Source organism: Engraulis encrasicolus, chromosome 24 (assembly GCF_034702125.1).
Source record: "Engraulis encrasicolus isolate BLACKSEA-1 chromosome 24, IST_EnEncr_1.0, whole genome shotgun sequence".
In the NCBI taxonomy this organism is placed as follows: domain Eukaryota; kingdom Metazoa; phylum Chordata; class Actinopteri; order Clupeiformes; family Engraulidae; genus Engraulis; species Engraulis encrasicolus.
Window position 1 is genome coordinate 26370282 of NC_085880.1, and position 27729 is coordinate 26398010.

The 27729-nt window shown below is 42.3% G+C and overlaps 1 protein-coding gene across 1 annotated transcript; it reads right to left on the bottom strand.

The window, feature by feature from the left end:
* Positions 1-1072: 1072 nt before the first annotated feature.
* reep3a (receptor accessory protein 3a) lies at positions 1073-27729 on the bottom strand. The gene is made up of 9 exons (XM_063191837.1): positions 27230-27729; positions 24901-24973; positions 21919-21995; positions 20887-21007; positions 19862-19975; positions 7137-7299; positions 3878-4017; positions 2280-3193; positions 1073-2221 (listed from the first exon to the last, which is right to left on the bottom strand). Exons 1-8 carry the CDS (start codon positions 27259-27261, stop codon positions 3119-3121), a joined length of 795 nt encoding a protein of 264 aa, XP_063047907.1. The 5' UTR covers positions 27262-27729; the 3' UTR covers positions 1073-2221; positions 2280-3118.

Consider the following 27729-nt stretch of genomic DNA (forward strand, 5'->3'; position numbering starts at 1 on the left):
ATCATGAATACATTTTATATTTCTGAAAATAAATACAGAGGACATGACCTCTGTGTCCTCAAGGGTAGTTACGGCCATGGGTGAGCTGAGCATCGTGTGGCCACAATCAAGGGCAGGTAACTTTGGCACATTACTCCCTCCTCTGGCTGAAGACAGGAACTGCGGCTGGAAACTGACAGATACTTCTTTACAGGCAGGGTGGACATCCTCCAGCATTCAGGCAGTAAAAACCCTGCCACTTGCCATTTGCTTCAGTCAATTTGATGACCCAGCTGATCTTAATTTCCACAACCCTTCAGCCAGGTTGATGAGCTGATTTGTGAAATCGCTAGTGTTAGGAGCACAGGTAATATCAATACACACCAAGACTTTTTCCAATAGCTTATCTGGCCTTGGTTGACAGACAGACACCCAATATGTTTTGAAAATTTTTGTAATTGATATGTTCCTCTCATTTGTCAAGATGCAATAATTGTTGTCTCTTGGGACAACTATCTGAAAGGCTGCCGCTGCATACACTCCAGGCCACGCATCTCTCCAGGCCGTTTGGAAGGTGTGTGTGCTATGATTCTCTGTGCTTGTATCGTATCTACACACATTTTAAGAATGCCTGCAAATTTCAGCATACACTGCAGTTGTATTAGTCAGGCTACCCTTGACAACACCTAGCAGACTTTTCACCTGGCATTTTTTGTTCATCCATCTCCAAGATCCTGGTCATTCCAATGAGGACTTAGGTTTGTTTACATTTTGAAGAACTTCTTAACGTACTTTAAATATCATCCCAAATGTTGTGCTGTAATGGGTCTGCTGATGTTGCATAACTTCTTGGGATGATATTTTTGGAGTAAGGAGTATGTTAAGATATGCATTTTTTAAATGTTAACAAGTCAAGGGGTGAACAACAACAAAAAAACGTGTCGTCGTTGGGTACTGAAAAGTCAAGGGTAGGCTACATCTGCATATTGAAATTGGCAGGAATTCTCCTTTAATTGTAGTCATTCTACAATGCAACATCCATAAATACGTAAAACAAATAAATACACAAAGAAAGAAAGAAGAGTCAAGCCTGTTTCCAGATGTTAAGATACTCACACTTTATTAACAGCGCTACTACTAAGCAACACTCGGTGCAACACTTTCTTTTCAAGACTCAGTGCTTCTTGGTCCTCAGCTTTTTTCATTTCCCTCTCTTTCGCTCTTATTACACAAAATTGAATACAGCTTTGGTCTCAGTGTGAAATCATAATTTCTTTTCTGGAAATAGGATACTTTAAAAAAGGTATTAAAAACAGGTCCAAAAACACATTTGTATAATACTTCACAATTTGCATACCTTGCATTGTCATTACTTTTTAAAAGAAATGACAATGCATTTTTTTTTTTTTTAAGTTTAACAGTCTAATGAAGATATTTTTTCCAGTTTGGTTTAGGACTAATATTACTAAGGTAAACTTCACAACAACAAAAAAAGGAATGCACCCTGACTCAGAGTCTGACTGTAAATGGAAAGGTCAGGTGACGACCATAAGAGAGTGCAGAGGGCTCTGAGGGGAAGGGGAGCCAATGGCAACACATAGGGTGAATTCAGGTAAATTGGGCCACTTTTTTGCATATTAGTTAATGGAAAAAAGTGGCCCGATTTACCTGAATTCATCCTATAGTATCAAGGCCTACTTTGATTCTTTTTAGGGAGGACCATGGCCCTGGGTGCTGAAATACCACTGGAGCCCTTTCTCTAAACATTATACTGGACACACACACAGAGACACAATCTTCAAATCTGAGAACTAATACACCTGCCCAGTGTTTTTAAAAGCAGTCCCCTCACACACACGCACACGCACACACACACACACACACACACACACACACACACACACACACACAGATGTGATGCAGTGAGTATAGTAACAGCACCTGACTGGGAATGTGTTACATTCATTGTGCCGTGTGTGTGTGTGTTTGTGTGTGCGTGTGGGTCAATAAAAAAAATGGCAGGATGTGAACGTGGCCAAAGATCATGTTATGTGGATCTGCTAGCCATGTCTGTGCTGTTAGTGTTTACATGTGCAAAGCAAGGTCACATGACACGAGGTTCCTCAACCTCAAACCGACAGAGTAGAGAAAACCGAGGAAAAAGTAACAAGTCTGACTGACAGCCGTTTTTGTACAATAAGTGTGAATGTGAATGTACACTTTGGTTGGTCGGGTTGCTCACCTCCTTAGAGTGTTTTTTTTGTCAAACATGTCAAAGCCTGGTTGGTCGGGTTGCTCACCTCCTTAGAGTGTTTTTTTTGTCAAACATGTCAAAGCCTAAAGCCTACCTGACATTCTTAAGCACACATTCTCTAGCTGGCGTTATATAAAGAAGCAATATATTATTGCAGTGAAATACAAAGTGTAAAAAATCAGCTAGTGTTTAAAATGTGTGTGTTTTTTTTAGTATATTAACAAAGTAAGGCAGCATTGTTTAAATGTGAATCTGGTCAACAGCTTGAAAAAAAGACCATATAAAAAACCGTAAACATTGTAAGCGGAAAAAAAGGAACGTATAAGTCAGACCAACCAATCATAAACACACACGGACATGCACAAAGCCTGCATGTACAGATGCACACTCACACGTTCATGTGTGCACAGGCACACACACACACACACAGACAATTTACAGTAAATCCCTCTTCTTTTTTCTTAGTTAAAATGTGTCAGTTGCTGCAGCGGAGCTTTTTGTGAGGCGGCTGAGTGTTCTTATAAAGTTCAACGTGGGTGTCGTGTGCAGTAAGTAAGAGCCTCCCCTATGGATGCGGGTCCTACTTTTGGAATGTGCAGGCCAGGTCTTCCGTTGTAAAGTCTTCTGCGCAGGCACAGGTATAGGTAGTACATACAGTAGCTGTGGAGGACAGACCTGTCGTCTGTGCTGTGCATTGGGAAAGATGTGGCCTCCATGCACACACACACACACACACACAGTTATGTCCTGGCTCTTGTGAAGCGTTGTTTTGGGAGTACTGGGGGGGTCGTAGGCCCATGGGGTGCGGTCGTTTCAAGGCATCTCATAGCATTGTTTCGGGGGTACTACGTACATAGGCCCGTGGGTGTCTGTCTTGGGGTAGTTTCAAGGCATTTCGTAGGTTTGCGTGTTGATCGCTGTTCTCCTCTTAGGTTTCACCTTTAGAGAGCCGTAGCGGGGCTGCGGGGGGAGGACAACAGAAAAACAAAAACAAGAAGATGCGGAGGTCAGCACTTCAACCCTCAATACTGTAGAGCATCTGGTACCAATATATAGCAGACACATAAATACACACAGGCAGCTGGATTATACACCTAAATACACACAAACAAGCATTCATAGTCGTGCACAAGCACACAAACACGCGCACACACGCACGCACACACAGCCAGGTGGATGCACCTACGTATACACTCCAGACGCAGTCAAACACAGGTGGATGCACAAAGACACGCACACACACAGACCCAAGTTAATATGAAAAGAGACACACCTCGAGAGACGATGAGACAGACAGACAGACACACACACAGACACAGACAAAGACTGACACAATGACACACAGACACACGCACGCACACGCGCGCACGCACGCACGCACGCACACACACGCACACACACGCACACACACGCACGCGCGCGCGCGCGCACGCACACGCACACACACAGTGCACACACACACACGCACACACACACACACACACACACACACACACACACACACACACACACACACACACACACACACACACACAGACACACACAGACACACACAGACACACACACACACACAGACACACACAGACACACACACAGACACACACACACACAGACACACACACAGACACACCCTCGCCCACACACCTCTTTGCGTGCCGTCTTGGCTCGGGTGATCTTGACGCTCTGGGATCTCCTGAGGCCGCGCTGCACAGACGCCTCGTCCTCTGAGAAGATGCCGTCTCCATCGTCCCCCTGGCCCTCCTCTGGAGCATACGCATAGTAATCTGGCACACAGCAGCAGCTCACATGTTATATGGGGCCCATCCCAGGAAAAGGTGCAGGACAAAGGCTGACTGACAGTTTGGAGTGAGGAGTCAACACACTTAAAATCCTTTCTATTCCTTTGGAATAAAACATGAAAGACTTTAAAAAATATACATATATTTGTAGAGTGTTTTGCCTTTATTTGATAGGACAGTGGGAGATGGTGACAGGAAGCAAGTGGGAGAGAGAGAGAGATGGGGGAGGATCGGCAAATGACCCGTGCCGGAATTGAACCTGGGTTGCCGCCGTTAGTAACCCGGTGCCCTACCGCCAGGCAACGGCAGGGCCGAAAAAAGGATTTTAAGTGTGCAGACTCCTCACTTCCAACATGTTACACTCAGGCTGGATATGAACACTATATACCCTGTTGACCACGCTATTGTATTGGAACAAATGGCTGAAGTCAGATAGCCGCCATGTTGAACCCGACATCTATGAGAAATATCAGTTTACTGTACTAATATGCTGGTGCCCAGGGTTGGGCCACAGCAAAAGGCTGAGCACCGAATCTAGTGTCCACATCTATGAAAAGATGCAGCCAGTGTGCTAGTAATCTACTGCACAAGTCACACAATACAGCCTGGCTGATTATCTGCCCCACAATTCAAAACAAATTAAGGTAACACTTTACAATAACGTCCTATTCACAGCTTTATAAACACTTTATTAACATTGGATAACAATTAACATGTAACAAAGCATTTACAAATGTTTGTAAATGAGTAATAACCAAACTATGACTGCACACTGGAGTGGGAATCAACTTCTACTGTTTGAGTTTTATGTGGTTTCATGCCCTCTGGTCTTTGGAGGATAAACTTCCAGGACCGCTGCGACTGCACTGTGTCTGCTGTGTTAGCATAGTATTTCTTGCCCATTTATAAACATTTGTAAACATTTTGTTGATAATTAGTTCATTATTGATAAAGTGTTTATAAAGCTGTGAATAGGACGTTATTGTAAAGTGTTACCCAAACTAAAATGTCTTAACACACTCTCCAAGACTCATCCTAGATGTTACTGACGTGTTGTGTGATGTCGTTTAGGATGATATTTGGAACATCTCATGACGTCTCACAAACCATGCCCCCATTAGAATGGCCAGGATTGCAGAAAGTGCTGAACAAAAAAATGCTGCGACATCAGGTTACTGTCAAGTCAAGAGCAGTGTGAGCGATACAATGAAATGTTGAAATTGGCCGGAATTCTACGTTCACCCATTTTAGCCAAAGCTCTTTTTGGGAAAGGGTGCTCTCTGCCTATTAAATCCTAAACATCTCAACCTCGGAAGCACAAAAAAACATGAAATAATTTGCATTTAAGCTAGGATTCTCATTTTGTATTAGAATGTGTTCATTCAGCTCTAAAATACCCACAATTTTAATAAGAAAACCTCAAATCTCAAGAGCCTAAATGCAGCGCACATGTGTCTCCAGGCTAACAAGAGCTGTGTGTCTGCTGGATTTCTGTAGTGCAGTGGTCAAAGCACAGCACATTGAGTCGTAAACAAAATTGGCATTGTTTTTCAACACATGCCTAATTATAATTAACCATAAACAGGCAAATGTCCATGGATACCAATAATTGAATTGGGCTGAGGTTTATTGCTCAGCCTTCCTTTAACCCCCACTCTCTTCCATGCATCTCATCTCATCATGAGCCCATCCAATGTAGGCCACAAAAGGCCAAAACATATTCTAATAACAAAACAATATTTTTTGGAATACTGTGGGGCATAAAATTCCATTGGAAACTTATAATTATAATTATTCATTGCGTGTTGTGAAAGAACGACAGGTTATTACATAGGGGATTATGGAAGAAAAACAACAATAATAATGATAAATACAGGTGCCATTGGAGATTTGCAAGTAGACAACAAGATTATGCAACTGTCTGCAGTGAATTTTGATGAAGACTCAATATCCTGTGCAGACTTAAAAACTATGCGCTGCAATGGGTCAAAACAATGACGCGTCATTCCCCAGTTCTCCACCAGATGGCAGAATAAGAACACAAAGTTCCAATAGCAGCTCAGGGTGAAGATAATCATGACACATGTAGTCATCAGTATGTATGACAAGTAGTCATATGGACAAGTTTCAGAGGCTACACAAGCAAACTGGGTATTCACTGAGTGAAATTGTCAGTCATTGTCTATTTGAAAAATCACAAGTGATTGATTCGCGATGCACATGTTGCTATTGTTCTTGTTGTTGTTAGTGACCCTCTGTTGTGTTTGTGTTTGAGTGTGTTGTCAGCAGAGGTGGAACGTAACTAAGTATTTTTACTTCGTTACTGTACTTAAGTAGTTTTTTCTGGAATTTGTACTTACTTGAGTAAAAATAAAAATGCAGACTTTTACTTTTACTCAATTACATTTTTTGACAATTACTTGTACTTTCTACTCCTTACATTTCTAGGAGAAGACTTTGTTACTAGTTACATTTATCCTAGGTTTTCCTGTTGTGTTTCGTGGATATTTCAGTAGCCTCAGCTGCGGGCAGGGAGGCGGGACCAAGCCCCTCTTCCAAATTGACACCCAGACAGAAAATATACTTTTAAAAACATTAACAGGACTCCATAGTCATGTTCAAATAGAACCGAAAACCGTTGCAGACACTTTTTCCTATTGGATCAAGTAGGTAGACATGGAGAAAGACAGCCATTGCGTGAGTAGGCCTACTTGTACTTTTGTACTGAGAAGTACATTTAAAAGTTAGTACTCAGGACTTTTACTTAAGTACATTTTTGGTGTACAACTTTTACTTTCACTAGAGTAATTATTTCGCAGGGTACTTCTACTTTTACTTAAGTACACAACTTCGGTACTTCTTCCACCTCTGGTTGTCAGCCTACTACCAGAGGTGTGATAATTTCAATGGTGAAATAATCCTTCATTGTTTATTTGTGCACTCTATTTGCAAATGTGCTAGAGGGAGCATTGTTGACGTGCATGTTTTTATTGTTGTTGTTATTATATTGATCATTTTTGATGTGCATACGTCGTTGCTGTTGTTGCGATCATTTATTGATGTTGCGTTTATATGTCTTTTTGGGTGTGTTGCTGTGAGCCTACCGGTGGAGTCGATGGTCAGTTTGGAGGGGTGGATGGGTCGTCGGTGTCCGGGGTTGGCCATGGAGGGGTGGTACTGATGGGGGCCGGCCGCGTCGTCAGCCGGGATCTGCGACAGGTCATGCATGCTGAAGCTCCTCAGGCGCTCGCTGATGGCACCTTGTCCCTATGGCAACGCAACACAGCACATGTTCAGTGGGGTCAGTCACTGCGAGGTCATAATTGAGTCAGGAGGAGAACATCAGAGACAGCTCACGGCTTTCCGCAACACAAGTCAAGTCAAGTCAAGTCAGCTTTTATTGTCACTTTCTTCATATGCACAAGTCATATAAGGAAAATGAAATTGTTTTCTCTCTATACCATGCCGGGACATAGACATATACAAGAATGACATTTTACAGACTGACATAAAGTGCAAGACAGGACAGGTAACAGTGATGGACTGGTAACAATAAGTGAACAATAATAAATACGTGGAACATACAGTGCTCTGCAATAATGAGTACACCCCTATTGGAAAGTAACATTTTAAATGAACATTTCTATAATTGATTTTCACACAAGGCTTTGCGTAACACGTGGAGCATGCCTCTGAGCAGACATCAGAAGGGCAAAGCGCTGTGTGATCAGAACACTTGTAATTACAGTCAAACGCCTCAAAAGGACAAGAACAGAACAAACATCTTAACACCTTAAAGATCACCACATTCCCAAGAGACAGAGGAGACAAAAAGACAGTCTTCCTGATGTGTGGTAAACGTAAATAGAATGGAATAGAAAATAATAGAATTTAATAAATTACAATACAGTACAAGCCTTCACTGTCAAAGAACAGAAAATAATGAGATTCAAAGCTGCTCCAAAAAGTGCACACAAACATACAGAAAAGTAATGAATAACAAAACTATTGTAAAACTACTACAAATAAACTGCAATACAATAACATTTGTGAAGAAGAAGAAGACGAAGAACTAAATGCAGAACAGTAGAATAAAAAATAAAAGGCACATTTACCCGCAGTTATAGAGGGAGAGGGAGAGAGAGAGAGAGAGAGAGAGAAAGAGAAAGAGAAAGAGAAAGAGAGAGAGAGAGAGAGAGAGAGAGAGAGAGAGAACAACAGGAACAAAAACAAACAGAGGACATTTCTTTTGCTGAAACCCATAATTGGGGCTAGCAGGAGGCAGAGATTCACCTCCTTCTTGTATTTGTCTCTCATAGACTTCTCTGCATGTCTCTTTTTGTGTTTATTGGTGATAGGAGTCGAGAGTGTGATGGGAAGAATGGGAGAAAGAGATGGGGCAGGGTTGGAATGAGACCTTGACTGGACTCAAACTTGGGTCCCCATGGCTATACCAGCCAGTCTCTATGTGGATGTCTGGTTTTTAAGGTGCACTGTGTAATATTTTTGCTACAAATAAATGTTACCTTTTTCATAAATACTTACCACCCCCACCAGATTATAAGTATTCACTATGACTGGGAAAGTCATACATGACAAGGGGGATCTTCTCCATTGTCTGCCATTTTGAATGTCCAGAAATAGACATTTGCTGTAGTTTAGTCATATTATTAGTACATATTGGTTCATTATTTACTACTAATATGAATGAAAAGATCATAATTTGGCAATAGACAGCACAGTTTCAATGAGCAGCATCGTTGCGATACCAGCGCTGGCCACTATCCTACACGGTGCACCTTTAAATAAAAGAAGTCACTACCTATGACGTCTTCATCTGCCTGCCAACTGCAACAGGCGGAGGAGGCTTGAAGAGAAAAAAGTGTTTCCTTCTCGTCACATATTATTTCAATGCCGGGGCACGGGGTTGCATCAGATCACCATCAGTGCAGTAGCCAAACAACAGATGCAACTTTGTGCTGAAAATGCAACTCCTGCAACACACATACACAAACGTACGCACGCACGCACGCACGCACGCACGCACGCACGCACGCACGCACGCGCGCGCGCCCACAGCTCCCATAATGACACTAGATAAATTACCTGGCAACACGCACACACACATGCACACACACACACAGCTGCTGTTGCCCAGTGGAAATGGCTAAGTAACGTACAAGTCAATTAGCAGGTGTGATTAGAGTGCCATCAGAGGTCAGCGTGAAACATTATTAGACTATTAGTGGACCACTGTCATGCAAACGAAATGAACAATACAACAACACTGACAGTAAGAAGGTGCTGCTACTGTTGGGACACGTACAGTACAATACAGCAGTACATTTTATACAGGGTCTCACCACAGCCAGTGTGCAGAAACGGCATGGTGTGCTTATTATTATTCCATGTGATGCAGCACGTCTCACAAGATCAAAGGCAATGTCGGTTCAGAAAGTTACAGCAAGACGCACCACTGTTATGTGGTCAGGCTTGGATGCAATACAGGTATGTGGCATCGTTAACACGGGCGTGGATATTTTTTATTAACGGTTGTTGTATCTGCTGATATTTTATTATTACGTTAAAAACATTACGTTACGAGATATTAAAAAAGGTCTTTGTTACCTCAACATAAATGCTATGGATTTTCCCAGCTTAAAACGTTGTTATTGTTATTCTTGATGTGTATCTGTTTTAGGTGCATTTGAGCTAACTAAACCCCATTTTAGAATAAATGACAGGCTTAAAAATTATTCAAAAACATATGATTTACAAAAACATCCATATACATTACGTGTAAACGGGGTCTAAAACGGCAACCTATTTGATCCACATGATGATCATAACCAGCCCACAAGCAAACAGACAGAAACACAAGTGTAAGGAGCACAGGCAGGGTAGGGGTGATGCATGGCGTTTTTTTACCTTCTCGTGCTGAGTACACCAACCCCTGGTGAAAACACACTGTCCACATTCCTTTTTTAATACGCAACCAAGTCCCATGGTAAGAACATTCCTCTACCAGCATTTTTTTTTTTACCAGCATTTTTTTTAGCAGCACCTAATCATATGTCGAAACGTCTTTATGAGGAGTAACAAAAACTGCCGTCCCGAAGGAACCCTAAAACATGATTGGTGACCATCTCAGGAGAAACTCAGACACAGCCTGCTGATGTCCTTCTTCCCCATTGCACAAATGTTATTTTGATTTGATTCATTTCAGATATGCAGGAGGAAAAAAACAATGTACAACCACCTCTGAGTAACAAAAACAGAACCAAACAAAAGCCTAGACATTGTCTAGAGCCTCACAGTGGCAGAAAAGCTGGAAGATATTAAAATGATACATTCGTGCATTCATTTCTTCATCACAGGGCACATGGCCATCACCATAACAAGGAACATTATTGCATAGCACAGCTTTTCCTAATATGGTGATATTATACTGCTGCTCAGTGCTGCTCACAGGCTGCTCAGTGAGGAACTGATATTCTCTGCTCAGCGCAGGAGGCTATGGCTGAGTTTGTGAGTAACCTTTGCTCATCTGCTAGCTTAGTTTGCGAGGTTTGTTTGAGGGAAGGCACTGTGTGTGCGTGTGCGTGTGCGAGTGTGTGTGTGCGTGTGCGTGTGCGGTGTCAGTGGCTGCCCTGCCCACAACTGGATCACAACGTGTTCTGATGTAATATTCAGTAGCTACTTTAGACACAAGTCTGACTGCCAGCCAGGCAAACTATGCTATTCAAACACACCCACGCACACCCACATATAGGCCTGTTATGATAACAAATTTTGCTGGATGATAAATTGGCCAAGAAATTATTGCGATAAACGATAATATTGTCTTCTTGGTCTTTTAAAAAAATATATAATGACAATGGGATAGAAATGCGAATACACCCTTTCTAATTTTGAAAGCGTCGCAGCAGGGGGTGCTAGATAGAGGGGTAGATAGAGAGATGGACAAGGTAGACAGACTGAAAATTAAAAGTACACAAAAGTACGTTTAAGAATCATTGCGTGAGTGAAATCTGCCTATGAGTCATTTCATGTGAAATCAGACACTTTGGGACCCGACCGACCCGGATTTCAATCATACTTGGTGTGCCTTTTTAGTAGCAAGGTAGCACCCCAGAACTGCATTGGTTTGAATCTGACACTAATATTAAGGGAGAAACAGACTAGGAAAGTTTCACATGTGAGGGTAGGACACTATACATTCAGCCTTGAATATATCAGTCAGTGTTAGTCACAAAAATATGCCTGTGGTGTTGTTTGAAAGCTCTTTTCTGGCTCTACATATTACACAATCAGCTTGGAATACAACAACTCTCAGAATATGAATTATGATAAATTGAAAAAATAAAAATTGAATATCTAAAAAAGCTATATTTTAAAATGGCCAGTTCCTTGTCCAAACGTAGCCGGCAATGTCATGAGCAACACCTCAAATGCTGGTGTTTGGTTCGTTATTCATTTCAGAGAGAATTTGACTCACAAATATGGCATCATACAGACGACTTACTAATAATATGGTAATACCATAGTAGCATCACATGACAAAACAAAAACAAAACAAAAATGGTCAGTGTCCATGGTCCCAGGTTTCAGAAACTAAGGCAGATGTCCATTTATACACACCAAATGATGTGTGAATGATATGTGTCTGATTTCACGTGAAATGACCCCTATCAATATTCAGTCTAAAAGAGAGTGACGAAGAAAACAAAGAAGCATGCAATAAATTATTGTGGCAAATTGTTATCATGCTTGTAAAAAGTTATTGTACGATATTTTGACTAATTGAATATTGTGTCAGCCCTACCCACATACACACAAACACACATGCACACGCACACACACACAAACACACACACACAAATGCATACACACAAATGCATACACACACACAAACGCATGCGCACACACACACAACGCACAAACGCACACGCACACACGCACACACGTACCCACACACGTGTACACGTCTAAAGGAAAATATGGACCCTAATAATGTCACACATTTTTTTTAATGAATGCGACCATAAATGGTAGTGAAGACTGTCTACTACAGGTAAGGCGACTAAATACCCATCTGTTGGGACTATGCTGGCACATTTTATTTAGGTGGTCTATAGACGGTCCCCAAGGCCATACACACATGCTGAAGCTATTAATGCACCATCTGTGGAAACAGCATCTTGTTGGGGCTATTAGGGATTAGGCTGGCTTTTGTAAATTAATATTCAAAGGAACCCACATCTTTTTAAACTAATCTACTGTAATGTACAGTACATGTGAGCAGACTACTGCAACATTTACATCTAGATGCATGACGTTCATTATGTATAACCGTTAAATCAATTCTTAAGGCTTTCCTTTGTTTCAGACATGTTTATCATGTAGCTACATCTAGTTATGTTGCGATATTCCTCTGATGATGGTATTGTGCATAATATATACAGAATATATAATACACGTACGTACAAATAACCAGAGAATCAATCACAATCAAACTATAGCCAATGCTAAAATAAAACATTCTAGAAAAGAGTACAATGTCCTTTTTTACAGACATCGATATGAAAATGGTACCCAAGCAGCTATATTTATCTCTGCTCCACATGTTCACCACAACATAGAGGGGAAATCTAGCTGTGAATTCAGAGCGTTTACTCTGTGCTGTTAATAAAGTAATCCGCTTTTAATGTTCAGTTAAGGGGGACACCACTGGTCTTAAAATCTCCAGAGGTCTACAGACAGCACACGATATGCTCATACAGTTAGTAACTAAAATAGAAACAGAGAAAGCGTTTAAAGATACAAGCATGTGGTTGAATTATGACTTGTTCACACACACTGTTTGCTTATTAAAACAGACGCAGCTGTGTGTTAACTAATAAACTCAAATCCAGCAGGATGCCTTAAAAGGAGAGTCTCATTTACTGCAACTGATGAGGCCCCCACACCACCACTGAGTACGTTGCACTTCAGTATCCTGGAAATTATATGATTTTAAGACTCCTGGCTTTGTGTTTGGACAGGAAAACACCTTATACCAAAGACTCTTTAGATATAATTTCCCAAATGAGCCATTGTCCCAGCTTCTTAGATATTGGCATATGGGTCATTCCATGTCAATTCACATCATTCCCTAGAATCTCCCTCCCTCTCCGATTTACCCGATATCTCACATACAGGTACCTTTTGATGTCAATTGAAAGAATACCAAGTATTAGCACCTTACGTCCAACGGTTGCAGAGATGCAGTCCTCCAAAGTTGGGGTGCCATGCCCAGTTTTCAAGCCTGTGAATTGCATACAAAATTTACAAGCACATTTTGACACCTCTGGTTTTAGTTTGAAGGCAGATACAGGCCTAAAAATCACCATGGCCCCTGAATATGACCCCGTCTACCAGATGATGTACTTACAAATGGCATGCCTTGATTATTTTTGGCTATATTAAGCCTTAAAAACTGAATTTGTGAAAAGCGTGATGAAGAGTCTTGCCATTTTGGGGTTCCAGAACTTGGACACTATGTATGCTTTGGGAGTTATAATTGATGTTCCATCATATTTGGGAACTGTACAGTGTATTCCAAAATATTTAGGGCGCTCAGACTTTAAAAGATAAAATAGGAGGGACTCAAAAACAGCTTTGAGACAAAATGACCTTACGGTACCCTCTACTTCAGGCCTCAAATTAACCATGTGGGCACTTGATGACTGGAACGCCCTTTTAACCCCATGTACAGTAGCACTGTATCAATCATTCAAGCTTGGAAAAACTTTGTTTTTCAAAGTTCTTCATATTAATCTTGGCCTTCAAAGTATATGTTTTTGTCTATGTCTTATCACAGTGTCTGTTTTGTCTGCTGCCATCTGCTGGTCTAAAAAAGTAACAACAGCGTAATGTTATAAAACAAAAGGGGCTGGGAAATCTTGCCCACTGAGGAATGTTGCTGCTGCTAACCAGGTTACAGAGAGTTCTGTAACCAACGAGAAATCAGGATGCTAGTGTTTTCCAGACTGTAAACTGTTACTGTGTTACTGTAAACCAGGATATTAATAACCCGATTGCTTTGCGCTCATGTTTTCACTTTATCCCCAATTTCATCAGAACCGGGATGAGCCTCGTGCTTGGGACACTAAAATGCATAATGTAGTGCCCTCACTGACTGTGTGCATCCTCTCTGCTGACCCTCTCAGGAAGGCCCTCTGTGTGCCGTGCCTGAGGCCAGGGGTCAGCTCAACCCTGTTCCCCTTGAGGATCTGATGCTACAGTATGCAGACCCGCTGTGTGAATGAATGAATGCCCCATCTCTGGCCCGACTGCTGTAGCATGAAGCACCAGGATACACTGCAGTCTGTATGTCTTAAGGGCGGGTTATGCTTCCTACTTGTGCCACAGAGTGAGCTTGTCGCAGCCATGATGCAGTTAATTTTGGTTTATGCCCTGTTTGAAGCACGGTCTGCGCGATGTCATTCCACGCTGAAACTGCCTTCAATACAAAGAGTAAACTAGACGTGTCGGTTGTTTTTTAGCATCACAGACTCGACGAGAATGAAAATGAAACATTAAATCTTTATATCACGTGCATGTTTGATCGCACTGGCAGCCACAGTGGTAGTTTGGAACAAAGAAGTGGCTCATTTGTCGAGGACGAAGCGGAATGTTTCCTCGACCTCGGAACCACTGTTCAACTGTCCAAATAACTTCAGCGTCGTAACTTGCAAGCGCATGTGTTGTCTTTGGTTCGTGTAAATAAATCAAACAACAAAGCACGGGCAACTTATTTAATGAAGAGCTCACAGTCCGTAGACCGACGAAGGTAGAACAAGGAAGTAGCGCTTGTTCTCGACTCGAGGACAGAGCAGGCTGGTCGAGAGGACCAATCAGAGACCTATTTTCGCCCTTTCACGCCGTCGCTCCCTGCGTCGAGACACAATTTTGGGGAGGTGCCCCAGAGTACCTGCGTGATGGGGGGGGGCTTCACTACGTTAACTGCGCGGCTCACTGCATTACGACGCAGGGACGCTGGACTGGAGGCATAAACCACCCTTTACACAGCATATCCCATCCAGCAGCTGGGTGGACAAACTGGGCTGGGTATTTAAATTTAAAGTCCTGTAAGTGTGTAGTGTGTCATATAAAAAAGTAAGTACACGCATGAGTTTGTGTTTATTTACATACTGTAGTGTCAATAATATAATTGTAGTGTTGAGAAGAGTGTGTCTTTTGCATTCTCAGAAAGTGAGCACAGAAGTACAGTACAGTACAGTAGTGACCTCTTGCCTGTGCTTGGTGAACATGCCTTGCGTAATAGGGCTTATACTGTACTGTATGTGTGTGTCAGAGCTAGCTAAACCAGAACCAGTGGGGCCTCCTGTGCAGCCGTTTTGTGTATCCCACTACGGCTGGAGAAGAGACAGATAGGGTTAATCTAGCAACCCAAAGGCATAAGGCTTATTCCTATTTAAATGTAAATTGGAAGTTAGAGTAAATCACCACTTGACCATATAGCAACCTCGGGCCATACAAAGTGTGCCGGGCGATTGACTTGTTTTATTTCTCTTTATCAGTGTGCACTTGTCTCTTTTCTTTTCGACCACTCCAACCTTGGCATGGGTCAAAACCATTATGGCCGTCGGAGCGTCTGAGATTGTCTAACCCTGAAGATTCTAACACAGAGGTGTCAAACTCATTTTGGTTCAGGGGCCACATACAGCCAACTTCTCAAGTGGGCCAGTACCGTAATTGCGAAACATTGCAAGTTTCTTCATACTGGCATACCATTGCTAGTCAATCATCTCACGGTGGATGACAGTGGGTAAGCAATAAGGAGCATTGACTGTAAATGACTTGCAAAAAGGCAAGCGTTGAAAATGAATTAATAATATTAATATGCAACTTTGTGATGGACTTGAGATTTACTTCTTTCTTAACATTCTTGATTAATCTCAGGTCTGGGGCCAGATTGAAGCATCTGGCAGGCCTAATCCGGCCCCCGGGCCTTATGTTTGACACCCCTGCTCCAACAGATCCTTACTGCTGGTGCATCGCCGTGTTTCCTTCCACTGTAGCAAACACACTGGACATCCTACCCTCAGTTTCCATCTTGGCTGTATTGACCTTCCAACCCCCAGTGTACTCAGAGGTGATAACCACACTGATGACCCACCCCAGCAGTGCCAAATCTGACCCTCATACCCTCCTCTGACTCAACCCCTGTCTGCTGGACAATAATATCTGGAACAGGCAGCCACAACCAAAACCTGTGATCTTAAATTACATTTTTGGACTGACTGTCCAGAGTGGCAGGAGGTGGACACCAAGTATGTGGGTTAAGAGACTGTGGGGGGAGGGGGAGAGAGAGAGAGAGAGAGCGAGAGCGAGAGAGAGAGCGAGCATGAGAGAGAAAGAGAGAAAGAGAGAACTCAATGGGCAAGACATTGAGGAGAAGGAGTGTGTCCTGGGAGTTATGATTATTGAGCAAGAGAAGCAGAAATCAATAGACCTGGAGCAAGGAGAAGAGAAGGTAAGGTAAGAGCAAGATGGGGGGGCAGAAAAGGAGAGAACGGCAAAGAGACGAAAGGATGAGAGGGAAGAGAAAAGAGAAAATAAAAAGGCAAGAGAGCTAGCAATAGACCGAGAGAGAGAGAGAAAGAGAGAGAGAGAGCGACAGAGAGAGAGAGAGAGCGACAGACAAAGAGAGAGAGCGACAGAGAGAGGAAGACAACGGGAGACAAAAGTCAGAAAGGGAAGAGTGAGAGCATTCTTAGCTATGTGTCAGTAGTAGTGAGGCGCTGGAGTCAGTAGTAAACACTACAGGTGTGCTCTGCTGTACTCTACTCCAGCCAGGGTGGACAGGAGAGCTGTGCGGCTCAGCCTGGCTCCCGCTAACGAGAACTTCTAACGAGGCGAGGCTCCCCATGACCTCCTCATGCTGCAGGCTAACTGCGCTAATTGAGGGCATGCTGTAGGTACTCTGCTCAGCACCGAGACACAGGGAGGTAGCTAGTTAGCTGGCCACACCACAGCACCACAGACAGTACACACACTCTCCACTTACAGTAGAGCTGCCTGCCATTCAGCCCCAGCAGTAGGGCAACTGGAAAACAACACAAGGGATAACGTATTTCACAAATATTGACCTGCATTTTTGTTCTCACAAACTACGTTCAATGGATATTTTCTCTTTCTCTGACCATGCTCTGCAAAACCTAGAGATAGTTCTGAGTGAATATCTCAGTAGATCAGCAGTTTCTGAAATACTCAAACCAAGCCCATCTGGTGCGAACAACCATGCCATGTTCACTTAAATCACTTTGTTCCCCATTCTGATACTTGATTTGAACTGCACCAGACTTGATCATGTCTGCATGCCTAAATTCATTGAGTTCCCACCGTGTGATTGGCTGATTAGAAATTTGCATCAATGAGTATTTGGAACGGTGTGCCTAATTAAGTGACCGGTGAGTGTATATCATCAATTATTTTCTTATTTTCTTATAATCCTCTTCTTGTTTCAAATGTAAAATACTTAAGTTCACGTTTTTGTAAAAGTTGTCGTACACATGAGCTTTGGTGACTATAGCAGCAGTTACAAATGAACCATTTGTTTTACTAAATTAACCTTGCTATCCAAAAGCTCTAGCATATGAAAAGGTCTTGCATTTAAAAAGGTCTAAAAGCACCTGGAGGAAAAAATATGCTGATATTGCATCTGATTACAGGAAACTATCTTTTTCTTAAATGTCTTAAAATCAAAACAGTGCTGATGTGAAGCCTATAAAAATGCATATCAAAGGGCACATTAAACATTTGAACTTCAAACAGCTAAGAGATACTGTATACAGTTACTTCATTGCAAATAAAAAAAACCCTTCATGATCAAAAACAACAGTGGGACCCACTGGATTATATTACAATATGCAAAGTATTCTGCTTAGCATGCAACCGCAGACACAGAGTTCTCAGTTCTAACTAACACAGCTGAGTTGAGTGTGAATGCCTTCAGTGTAAATGCACACTATGAGGGGCTGTGGATGGGTGAGATGGGAGGTTGGGGGGGTGGGGAGTTGAATGCGAATCTGTGGCCAAACCATTAATTCGCTCACTACGGTGTACACTATGTAGGAAACAAAACAGTGCAATTCACACCCTGCGTAGGGCATGGTATAATCAGCGAGGGAATATTTTGGAAATGACCTGTGTCCTCCCTGTGTTTTGTTAACGACACCAGGGTTTCCCCCAGCACTTCAAGTTAAGGCAGACATCTTGACGGCAATCACCTTCCACCTTCACTAGGTTCCCTAAGAAGATAACGTCTTTTTGTATTGTGAATGTAATTGCCAAATGTGCTTTAAAATGTATTAACTATTTTGGGCTTCATATGACACATTTGAAATTGCACAACAGTCATTTTCCAAGGATGATAGTAATCACATGTCTCAGATACCAGCCAACCCCCAACCAACTTGACTAACAAATGTTCAGCCGTTACCACTGTACACTGTTCGTGCACAAGCTTAGCCGTGTTCTTGGAATACCACTAAGCACCGTGTTTCTATTATCTGCCCATGACAACGTTTTGTGTACATGTTTACCTTGACAGCTGTGTAACTGACATATATATCATGAGACTGCACAACATATACTTTCCAATGATGATAGTAGTGACATGACCCTGATACCAGCTGACCCCCCACCCACCATAACCAACAACGCTGAACACTGTTTGTGTACATGCCTAAACATGCTCTTGGAATACCACCATGCTGTGTGCGTTTCTGTTATCTATCTGTGACACCATTTGTGTGTTGTCAAGTTTACTTTGACAAACAATTTTTTTTCCAGTTTTCATGTCGTATTTCATATGTAACAACATTCAGTATTTGCACAACATACAGTATATTTTCCAATGATGATGGAAGTCCTATGTCTCTTATCCCAGCAACCTTGACCAACAACTGTGACACCGTTTGTGTACACCGCTAACCATGTTCTTGGAATACCACTGTGCTCTGTGTGTTTCCGTTATGTTATCTCCCTTTGACACTGTTTAGCTAGTGTGCGTACAGGGACGGATTATGACTCCATGGGCCCCTGGGCCAGACAACAAGGAAGGCCCCCTTCCATGAGGATTGTTAGTTTACAAAACGATTCAGGGGTTTAGGCAAGATGTTATAGACCAGGGGTCAGGAACCTTTTTGGTGGAGAGAGCCATAAACGCCAAATTTAAAAAAACTGATTTTCACGAGAGCCATACCATTTTCCAACCATACCAACACTGAATACAATTAAAAGCATGTATTTCAATTAAGCCCAACAATGTTAGAGTGTACTGACAATGTATTACTTTTATTGATAACAGGTAAATATAGGGTGGTAAACTGTTAACTTCTTTATGGCGAGGGTCTGGGAGAATTTTGTATTTCTTAGATGTAATTTCCTACATTTTAACACTTTTTAACCTCCTTTGCCCCATTTCAACTCAATACGGAACCCATACTTTTATTCCGTATTTCAAGGCATGGTTGGCAAGCCTAGATAACGAAGAGCCATATACAGTTCGCAAAAGAGCCACATGTGGCTCTAGAGCCATAGGTTCCTGACCCCTGTTATAGACCCTATGTGGTTGAGGGATCAGGAGGTTTGTCCCCGTAGAACATTTGAAAATACAGTTGTGTAAAGTGTGATTTTAACACACTATTAGATCAGAAAAATAGAGTTTTGGGCTTCAGGGCCCCTTTGTCTCTTGGGCCCCAGGGCCATGGCCCTGTGAGCCTGTGCAGTAATCCATGCTGTGTGCAACAAGCCTCACCTTGACGGCTGCGGAGACGGCGGCGGTGGCGGCGATGCTCAGGCCCTGCCTGCCAAAGTTCACCATGGTCTCGTAGCTTCGCTCTTTGGCCTGCACGATGTAATCATCAATCTCCTGTTGGCGTCCATCAGGGAAAGCAAACAGAGAGAGGCAGTTGAAGGGGCGGCGTTTGACCAGTTTACAAGGTTTAATCCTGGATCCTGGTTCTACAGTGCAATTCAGTTAGCTGAACACGTGGCAGTGATAACAGCAATGATAACAATCAGCATAATAACCAGGTCAACAAGAGTACTATAGCAGCTGAGGCAAATAGAACTAAAAATAATACTTCTATTTGGCTTGATTATTAACTCTATTGACCTTTAATACACCTTGCAAGTGAGCATTTTCAGACTGGGAATGTAGCTCCAATGTAGTCAGGTTAATCAATCCATTGCACTTAACACTATAGAGCATTTGGCTTCACCTCTGGTGATTCCTGTTAGAATCTTACCCAACCAATCAGGACACAGAGGGAGTGTTAATGAGTGACGACAAACATGTTGTGCTACATTTGAATTGTCGCGCGTAGGCAGGCTTATATCCAGGCGAATTATGTACAGGTATGTCCAGTATGTCCCAACATGGCGGTAATGATTGGCTAAAGGCAGATCCAATCATTTTAAACTTCGGCAGTAACCACACCTCCAAGACAAAAGTTTCGCAATACATACATACTACAGTGGAGTTGGAATGGTCAACATGAAGAGTTTCAATTCAATTCAATTTCAACATGCTGCAGATGGGTGTGTGTTTGTTTTTTCCACAGTACAATGTTGTGTAGCAGTTTATCATTTATAGCCATGGCTGATGGAACCAGTGTCCACTTTCAGACAGAGAATGTTGTTGAAATTACCAACATAAAGAGTTTCCATATTATGTACTGCTCTGGGGCGGAAAACGTGCATTTTAGGTGGTATAACATATCAGGTGTAGCCAATATTCCTGTATGATGACGACGAAGATGATAGAAGAGGTGGCCTTACTCGTTCCCTGGAGGCCAGCAGCGGATGCAGGAACTTCCTGTAGATGAGACTGGCCCCTCTGGTGTAGGGGGACAGCAGCCAGATCACAAAGGCCACCTTCAGCTCATAGTACAGAGGAAACCTGCAAGGGGACAACACACAGAATGTCAACTTGACCCTCATGACCAACGACATACGTTTATATACTGTCCATGACCTACTGCGATACTTTGCAACCTGAAAAGCAAAAAAAACAATAAAACAAAAGAGAACAGTGTCAATTTGACCCTCATGTCAACGACGTATACATTGTCCATGACCTACTGACGAAACACTGCACTGTGTAACAGTTTGTCTGGATTTTCCACTGTAGGGTTTCTTGCTTCACTGGACAAACCCTAATGACCTGCTAGAAAAAAGCAGTCGATACACTACTACAGCCCTACATGCAGTGCAGCAGAAATATAACACCATTTACACAATATCTATAATCAATAACACCCACATGCACTACCATCCTACGCACATTTATCGTCAACATGCAATGTGTGCTGCAGGTAAAGCACTGCACAAATCGTTTACACTTGCTATACAATTACACAGAGCTAACTGTATGCTCTAAAAGGCAGTATTAGATATTTCGAAGCTTTGGACAAACACCTGCCAACAACGTGGAAACTCTTGTTTGAGGTTCATGTCTGCTTCCTTCATAATGTAAAGGGCTGATTTATACAACTCGGGACACGTAAAAAGTTCGTAGTTTTCTACCTGAAATATTTTGGCACATTTTACACGTGAGATAAAACAAATCAGTGACATTCTTTTTTACCTGACACGTTTCGACATGTTTTTACGTGTCTGTGATGAAAGAAATCAGTCTGTTAAAGCAATCACATAACAGCTCCTAATGTAAACACACCATCCATCATTCACCATCTTATGTGGGCGCACTAGAGAAATTGACATCTCATCCTTTTATTTGACTCCAACATGAAAACTGACCAGGACAGACAGGTGTAGTTATGGTAATATCAATTTGACATGGAAACTGACCAGGACAAGCAGGTGTCTGTGATGGCCTCCACCACGGTGTAGAGGGCGTAGACGATCCAGTACATCATCCAGCGCACCTGTCGGATCACAAGCAGCAAGAGCAGCAGGAGTCTTAGGTGAGTAGAGGCCTAGAGCAGCAGCTCATGGGACATCCATGAGTTCATACCGTTCTGAAGTGCGTTTCTCGAAACCATAGATGGTAACTCTACATTGGATACTTTATTGTTTGCAATGCCATTTCCCATTGGCAACTACCCTAGTTGCTAACTGGCTAACAACTATGCTTTCAAGAAACGCATCCCTGTTCTCCAAGTACCCAAGCTGGACTTTTTCAGAAGTGTTTCTGTTTATGTTATTAGACCATGGTTGTGGGGTTTCTTGACAAATTCATTAAGGCTAGTTCTTTGGACCACAAACACAGTCAGCAACGGACACCTGACTGCTTGAGGGACGGCAGCTACTTTTTCACACTACAACAATGAATTCATCAATGCCACAACAGTAACGTCCTTGCATGATATAAGTTTAAAACACCACACAACAAACACAAAGCCTATACTTAACTGTTTATATTAGCTACCTTGAATATAGCTTTCACCATCACCAAAAGATACTCAACGTAAGATGACCCTACGATTCCTATCAGACATAAACAAACTATTACCCATTTCTGTTCCCATAACAATTTGCAACGTGGCAACATCAGCCATCGCACCTCTCAGATCATCCTTAGCAGCAGTAGCAGTACAGTACTGGGTGAGTAAAGGCCTAAAGCGGCTGGTCATGGGACATCCATGAGTTCACACGTACTGCCTGCTGTGCTGTTCTTTTCTGTTCTGTTCTGTACTGTTCCTCCCTTTGCCTGCCTGTGGTCCTTCAACACAACACAACACAGAGCACATGATAGTTTTTTTTTTCACCTCCCATCATGTGGTTTCCAAGGTAGGGGGATTTCTGAGGGGGATTTCTGAAGAGAAGGCACTCTCTGACCTGTACTATGTCTCGTGTTAAGTAAAAGCTACAGCATCTGTCTCTGTGATTGTATGTGAAGGCTATCAACTCAATTCAAAATTCCTCCCACCTTAGCACTAAAATTAGTTTGTTCCCAAGATACTTTCACACAGTTGAATGTTCAATGTTTAAAGTTAAAACAGAGGCACTGTGAGCTTAGATCTCAATTAGAAAACTGTTTTGAAACTATCCATTTGTTTAATAGAGTACTGTACCAAAAAACACCTTTGCCTCTCGTGCACAGCTAAAAAGGTGTGTGACATAATACGGGAGCGGGATGCTAAATTCTGTTGGTTTCCAGCAGCAAATTAACTAAAAAGCTTTCACTGGGACTTACATAAGATGATTAGTGACTGTCAAGTTTGGGGAACATACCCCAAAAAATAATCACATTCTGTTCTCTGAGAGTAAAAAAATGGAGAGATTGAATGCAGACATGTGGAACATGCCATATGTAATGTAATGGTATGTGTATGGGTTACAGCTTTGTGCCCAATGGAATCATGACACAGACATGTGTTCCTGGGGTTCACCGAACACAAACAGAGCTGAAAAGCCCACTCTGCCTGCAGCCAATAGTGTGTGTGTGTGTGTGTGTGTGTGTGTGTGTGTGTGTGTGTGTGTGTGTGTGTGTGTGTGTGTGTGTGTGTGTGTGTGTGTACATACTGTATATCTGTATCCTCGGAGTGTTTGTGTGAGTGGAGGGCATGGGGGCGTGTGTGTAAGTATGAGTGCGCGCGCGTGCGTGCGTGCGTGTGTGTGTGTTGCTTCTGAGGAATCTGACGATATATATGTGTGTGTGTGTGTGTGTGCGCGTGTGTGTGCGCGCTGACTTGGAAAGAGCGCATCAGGGAGATTGGCTTTTATTTTAGTGACAGACAGGGGCCTGACGCACCTAGAGCGAGGGTGAGGAGCTCGGCCAAGCGTGAAGGTGTAGCTGAGCCTCTTAGACCATGAGCAATTTCAGACTTCAAAGAGGTTCACAGAAGTCTTGTGTGTGTGTGTGTGTGTGTGTGTGTGTGTGTGTGTGTGTGTGTGTGTGTGTGTGTGTGTGTGTGTGTGTGTGTGTGTGTGTGTGTGTGTGTGTACACATGTTTATATACTGGTACATCAGAGGCTGAGAAAGAACTGTACGTTCGCTTGATGGAGCGAATAATGAGCAATAATCTTACCTACTGGGAATAGGAACATCTAGAGGAATTCTTAGTCTAGGTCAAAGTTTTCAAACAGAGATCTTCATCAGTCCAATCAAAGACATACAGAGAGAGAGAAAGAGAGAGTAGGCCTAGGCTATCTGGACCTAACCTGATCCAACCCATACTGTCTGCACAACGTTTCGCTTCTGGCCATTAAAAGTGTAGAACCTTTTTTAAATTCTAAAGGCATAGTATTAGGGGACCAATCAATTTTCAGCATTTCCGATGGCTCGGTTTTCGAATAGATATTTGTTGAAGGCCATGATGCACCAGATTCTTGAGCAGGTGGTGAGTGGCGGGCTGGATTGATCATATTCAACCAGTAGCATAGGGATTTCATGAGTGCAGCTGAGACACAACCTTTGCATTTCCCTAACTGAGAAATGAATTGACAACATCAGTTAGACAGGCCAAATTCTTAAAGATGGTTATGTCCTGTAAGGCAAAGTGCAATACTTAACGACTCCAACATTGAAACTTTAAAAAAGACAGGTATTAGGTTGGATATTGTAGTTACTGCAAATTTGACATTAACTCTAAAGCAGGACAAAGTTGGACCATAAGGATTTCTCACATAATAAAGGAGGTATTATGAAAACCATTTTTTAGTATAACCTACATTTTCACAAAATAAGAATATAGTTAATTTACTGCACTTGGCCCTTGTACGGCAGAGTCGTGATCATGATAGCCAAGCTAATCTTGACCATCAAAAAGCACCAGAGTGGGACAGGCCCACCACAAGACATAGTACCTGCACATGGTGCATACTTACGTATTCTTTGACATTCTTAGTTCGGACGGCTTTGTAGGAGTAGTACGCTGGATAGAGTGTCCCAAAAACAAGCCTGCAGGAAAACGGGGAAGCTGTCAGTACCCGCCTGTCACAGTCATGTATTGCCAACATGGAAGTGAGGTTTGATTAAAAAAAAAACATCCAAATCTTGTGAAGAATGAGACCAAAACAAGTGGAATATAATGAAACATGTGGGAATTAGGAGAAACAGGACATTTGGAAGATGCATAACCAACACAGAAGTGAGTACACCCCTCACATTTCTGGAGATTTGCATCTTTTCATGGGCCAACATTTAAGAAATGTTATGAAAAGTAGCTAGTGTACTCCTTAATATATACAACCGCTTGAATTTGTTATGTTTTTTTACAATACATTATATTTGTCACAAATGTGCGATTGTGTGAAGGGTGGACTCACCTCACGTCTGCGACACACTGTATAACATTTTGAGATTTGAGCTTACTCACACAGTGGCGTGTTGGTCAGGCACAAAAAAGACCACACTGTCTGAAAATCAATTTAAATTCCAAACACAGCAACAGAATGCACAGAATGCAGAGGCACTCGGGGTTTTCGAAAGTGTTGTTATCACAAGGAAGGCCCACTATATACTCTGGTCAAAACTCACATGCAACCTTAACACAGAGGTTTCTGTCAGCATATCTCTACAATAACATCCAATGCATAGCAAATATACAGTCATTCTAATGGCAATACTAAAGCATGTGATCCTGGTGAGAATGAGGTAGGCGACTAGGCGTACGGGGGTGGGGTGGGGGCCTAGATTTAAGAGATGGGAGTAGCTGGCACAACTCCATCGATTGCATAACCTGAATTCTCCACCCTAGCGACAACTTAGCATACACAACCCCATCCACATCCAGGGGTGAGCAAAACAACAGTTTCCTCCTAACTGAGCTTCCCTTCCTCCTGAGCAGCCAGCAGCAATTTAAGTTTACGGCTAAAAAAAACACCCACATTCCCATTCGTTCTGTAGGCCTAATCAAGTTTTTGCACGTTTTTCCAGTTTGTATAACTATCTGGGGAACTGGCTTAGAGAAATGGCATTAAGCACAAAGTGACAACAATGCTGTGCTCATGCATTCTATCCATGAATGTCAAGTCAAGCCTGTGGGACTTTGCAATCATGTGATGCTACTCTCCATGCAAAACAAACACTCCACAACAGCGGTCAGACCACAGATCTGTGGGTCAGACGGTCATGGACACTAGGTAATCTACCACAGCTTGCAGTTATTGATACTTTCACGGTTATGGCACTTAAATTATGTTTAAGAGCTGATTTTTTTTTCATAGGCTAGCACAGTGCTGCCCTGGCAAGTAGGATTTATTGACTACAAGAATTGATACCACGTGAAATTATATTTGCATATGCATTGAATTTGCATAAACGCATTTGACTGCTGTCTAAAATGTTAACATGCACTCGTCTCAGAGTAGACCAACACACACTTTTGGGAGAAATGTACACTGTGTACTTAACGTTATCAATCTTTCAGCTCTTGGAAACATGGGCACACCTAACTGACCAGCACAGGAAAAGAGCCCTAGTTTGCACTGTAATAGATCAGTCTGTTACACACAGAGCGCTGCAAACACATGCATTGCAAACAAAAGAACTAATGTAGGTATGAAACACAAGCTCGAATAATTCAGAGCTATTTCAGTCTAAGTTATTGCAACGTGGTTGACAGTTTCAGATTCTGGGAGGAAAAAAACCCAATACATTATGGCTAGAACTAGTTATCTGGACCAAACACAGACAACTGACTGCCTGGGTGATATAGCCCATGTTTTACAATGTAACGCAGAATGTATCAATAAATAACCGTATCTTCCTGTCATGATACAAAGAAACCAAAACACCACTCGACAAACACAAACGTCTACTACTACTAGCCTACTTCATGGTTAATGTTAGCTACCAGCATAGCTTTTGCTAACAGCATCACCAACTTTTGATGAACCAACTATTTACTAATGATCATTATGCACGATATTGCCTGTTTTTACGTCCCCCTAGCACTTTGTGTAAGGTGGTAAAAAGGTCGACATTAACTGAGTCAGATGATAACGCTACTGTGACATTTAAATGCCAGTGGTACACAGATGCAAATACCTAAGAAGATGACGCTATGGGCAAACGTGTATTTCCCAAATCGATCAGAACCTGACTGTACAGTAAATTATGCTTGACATCCAAATAGGGTGAAAACATCGTATGGCAGATTTATAACAAGGTGCTAATACCGCGAATGAGGATATGTTGAACATGTTTACTTACACGATTCCTCGTGATACAATCCATGATACCATTCTTCCTCCAGACTTGTGAGCTTAAAAACTACTCCTCTGTTTAGATTAGGCGATGTTTCTGAAGTCACTGTTCAGTTCTCTGCCTGGGAAATTTGACTTGTATCAGGCTACTCGGCTAGAACTACTTATTTATCTGTCTAACGGCACGCTACATTCAACAGTAATTTAGATGGTCAGCAGATATAGCGGAAATAATCGACGCGGTATACAGCAGTTTTTCAGTCGCTTCAGCAGATGTTAAATGTATTAATGGTACTCAGGCATTGGCTACTGTTGCGTTAAAGGCATCCTTTATTGGTACGATGAGATTGGCAGATCCCATCTACTAGTTTGCTATCTGGCTAACTGACTAAACTAGCTAGCTGGCTGGCTACTTGCAATGCACACACAGCATCAACACTGCGAGATGGGACCAGCCCGCGAGCCCGACTCTGCTTTCTCTACCGAACCATACAGTAAGCTGTGATT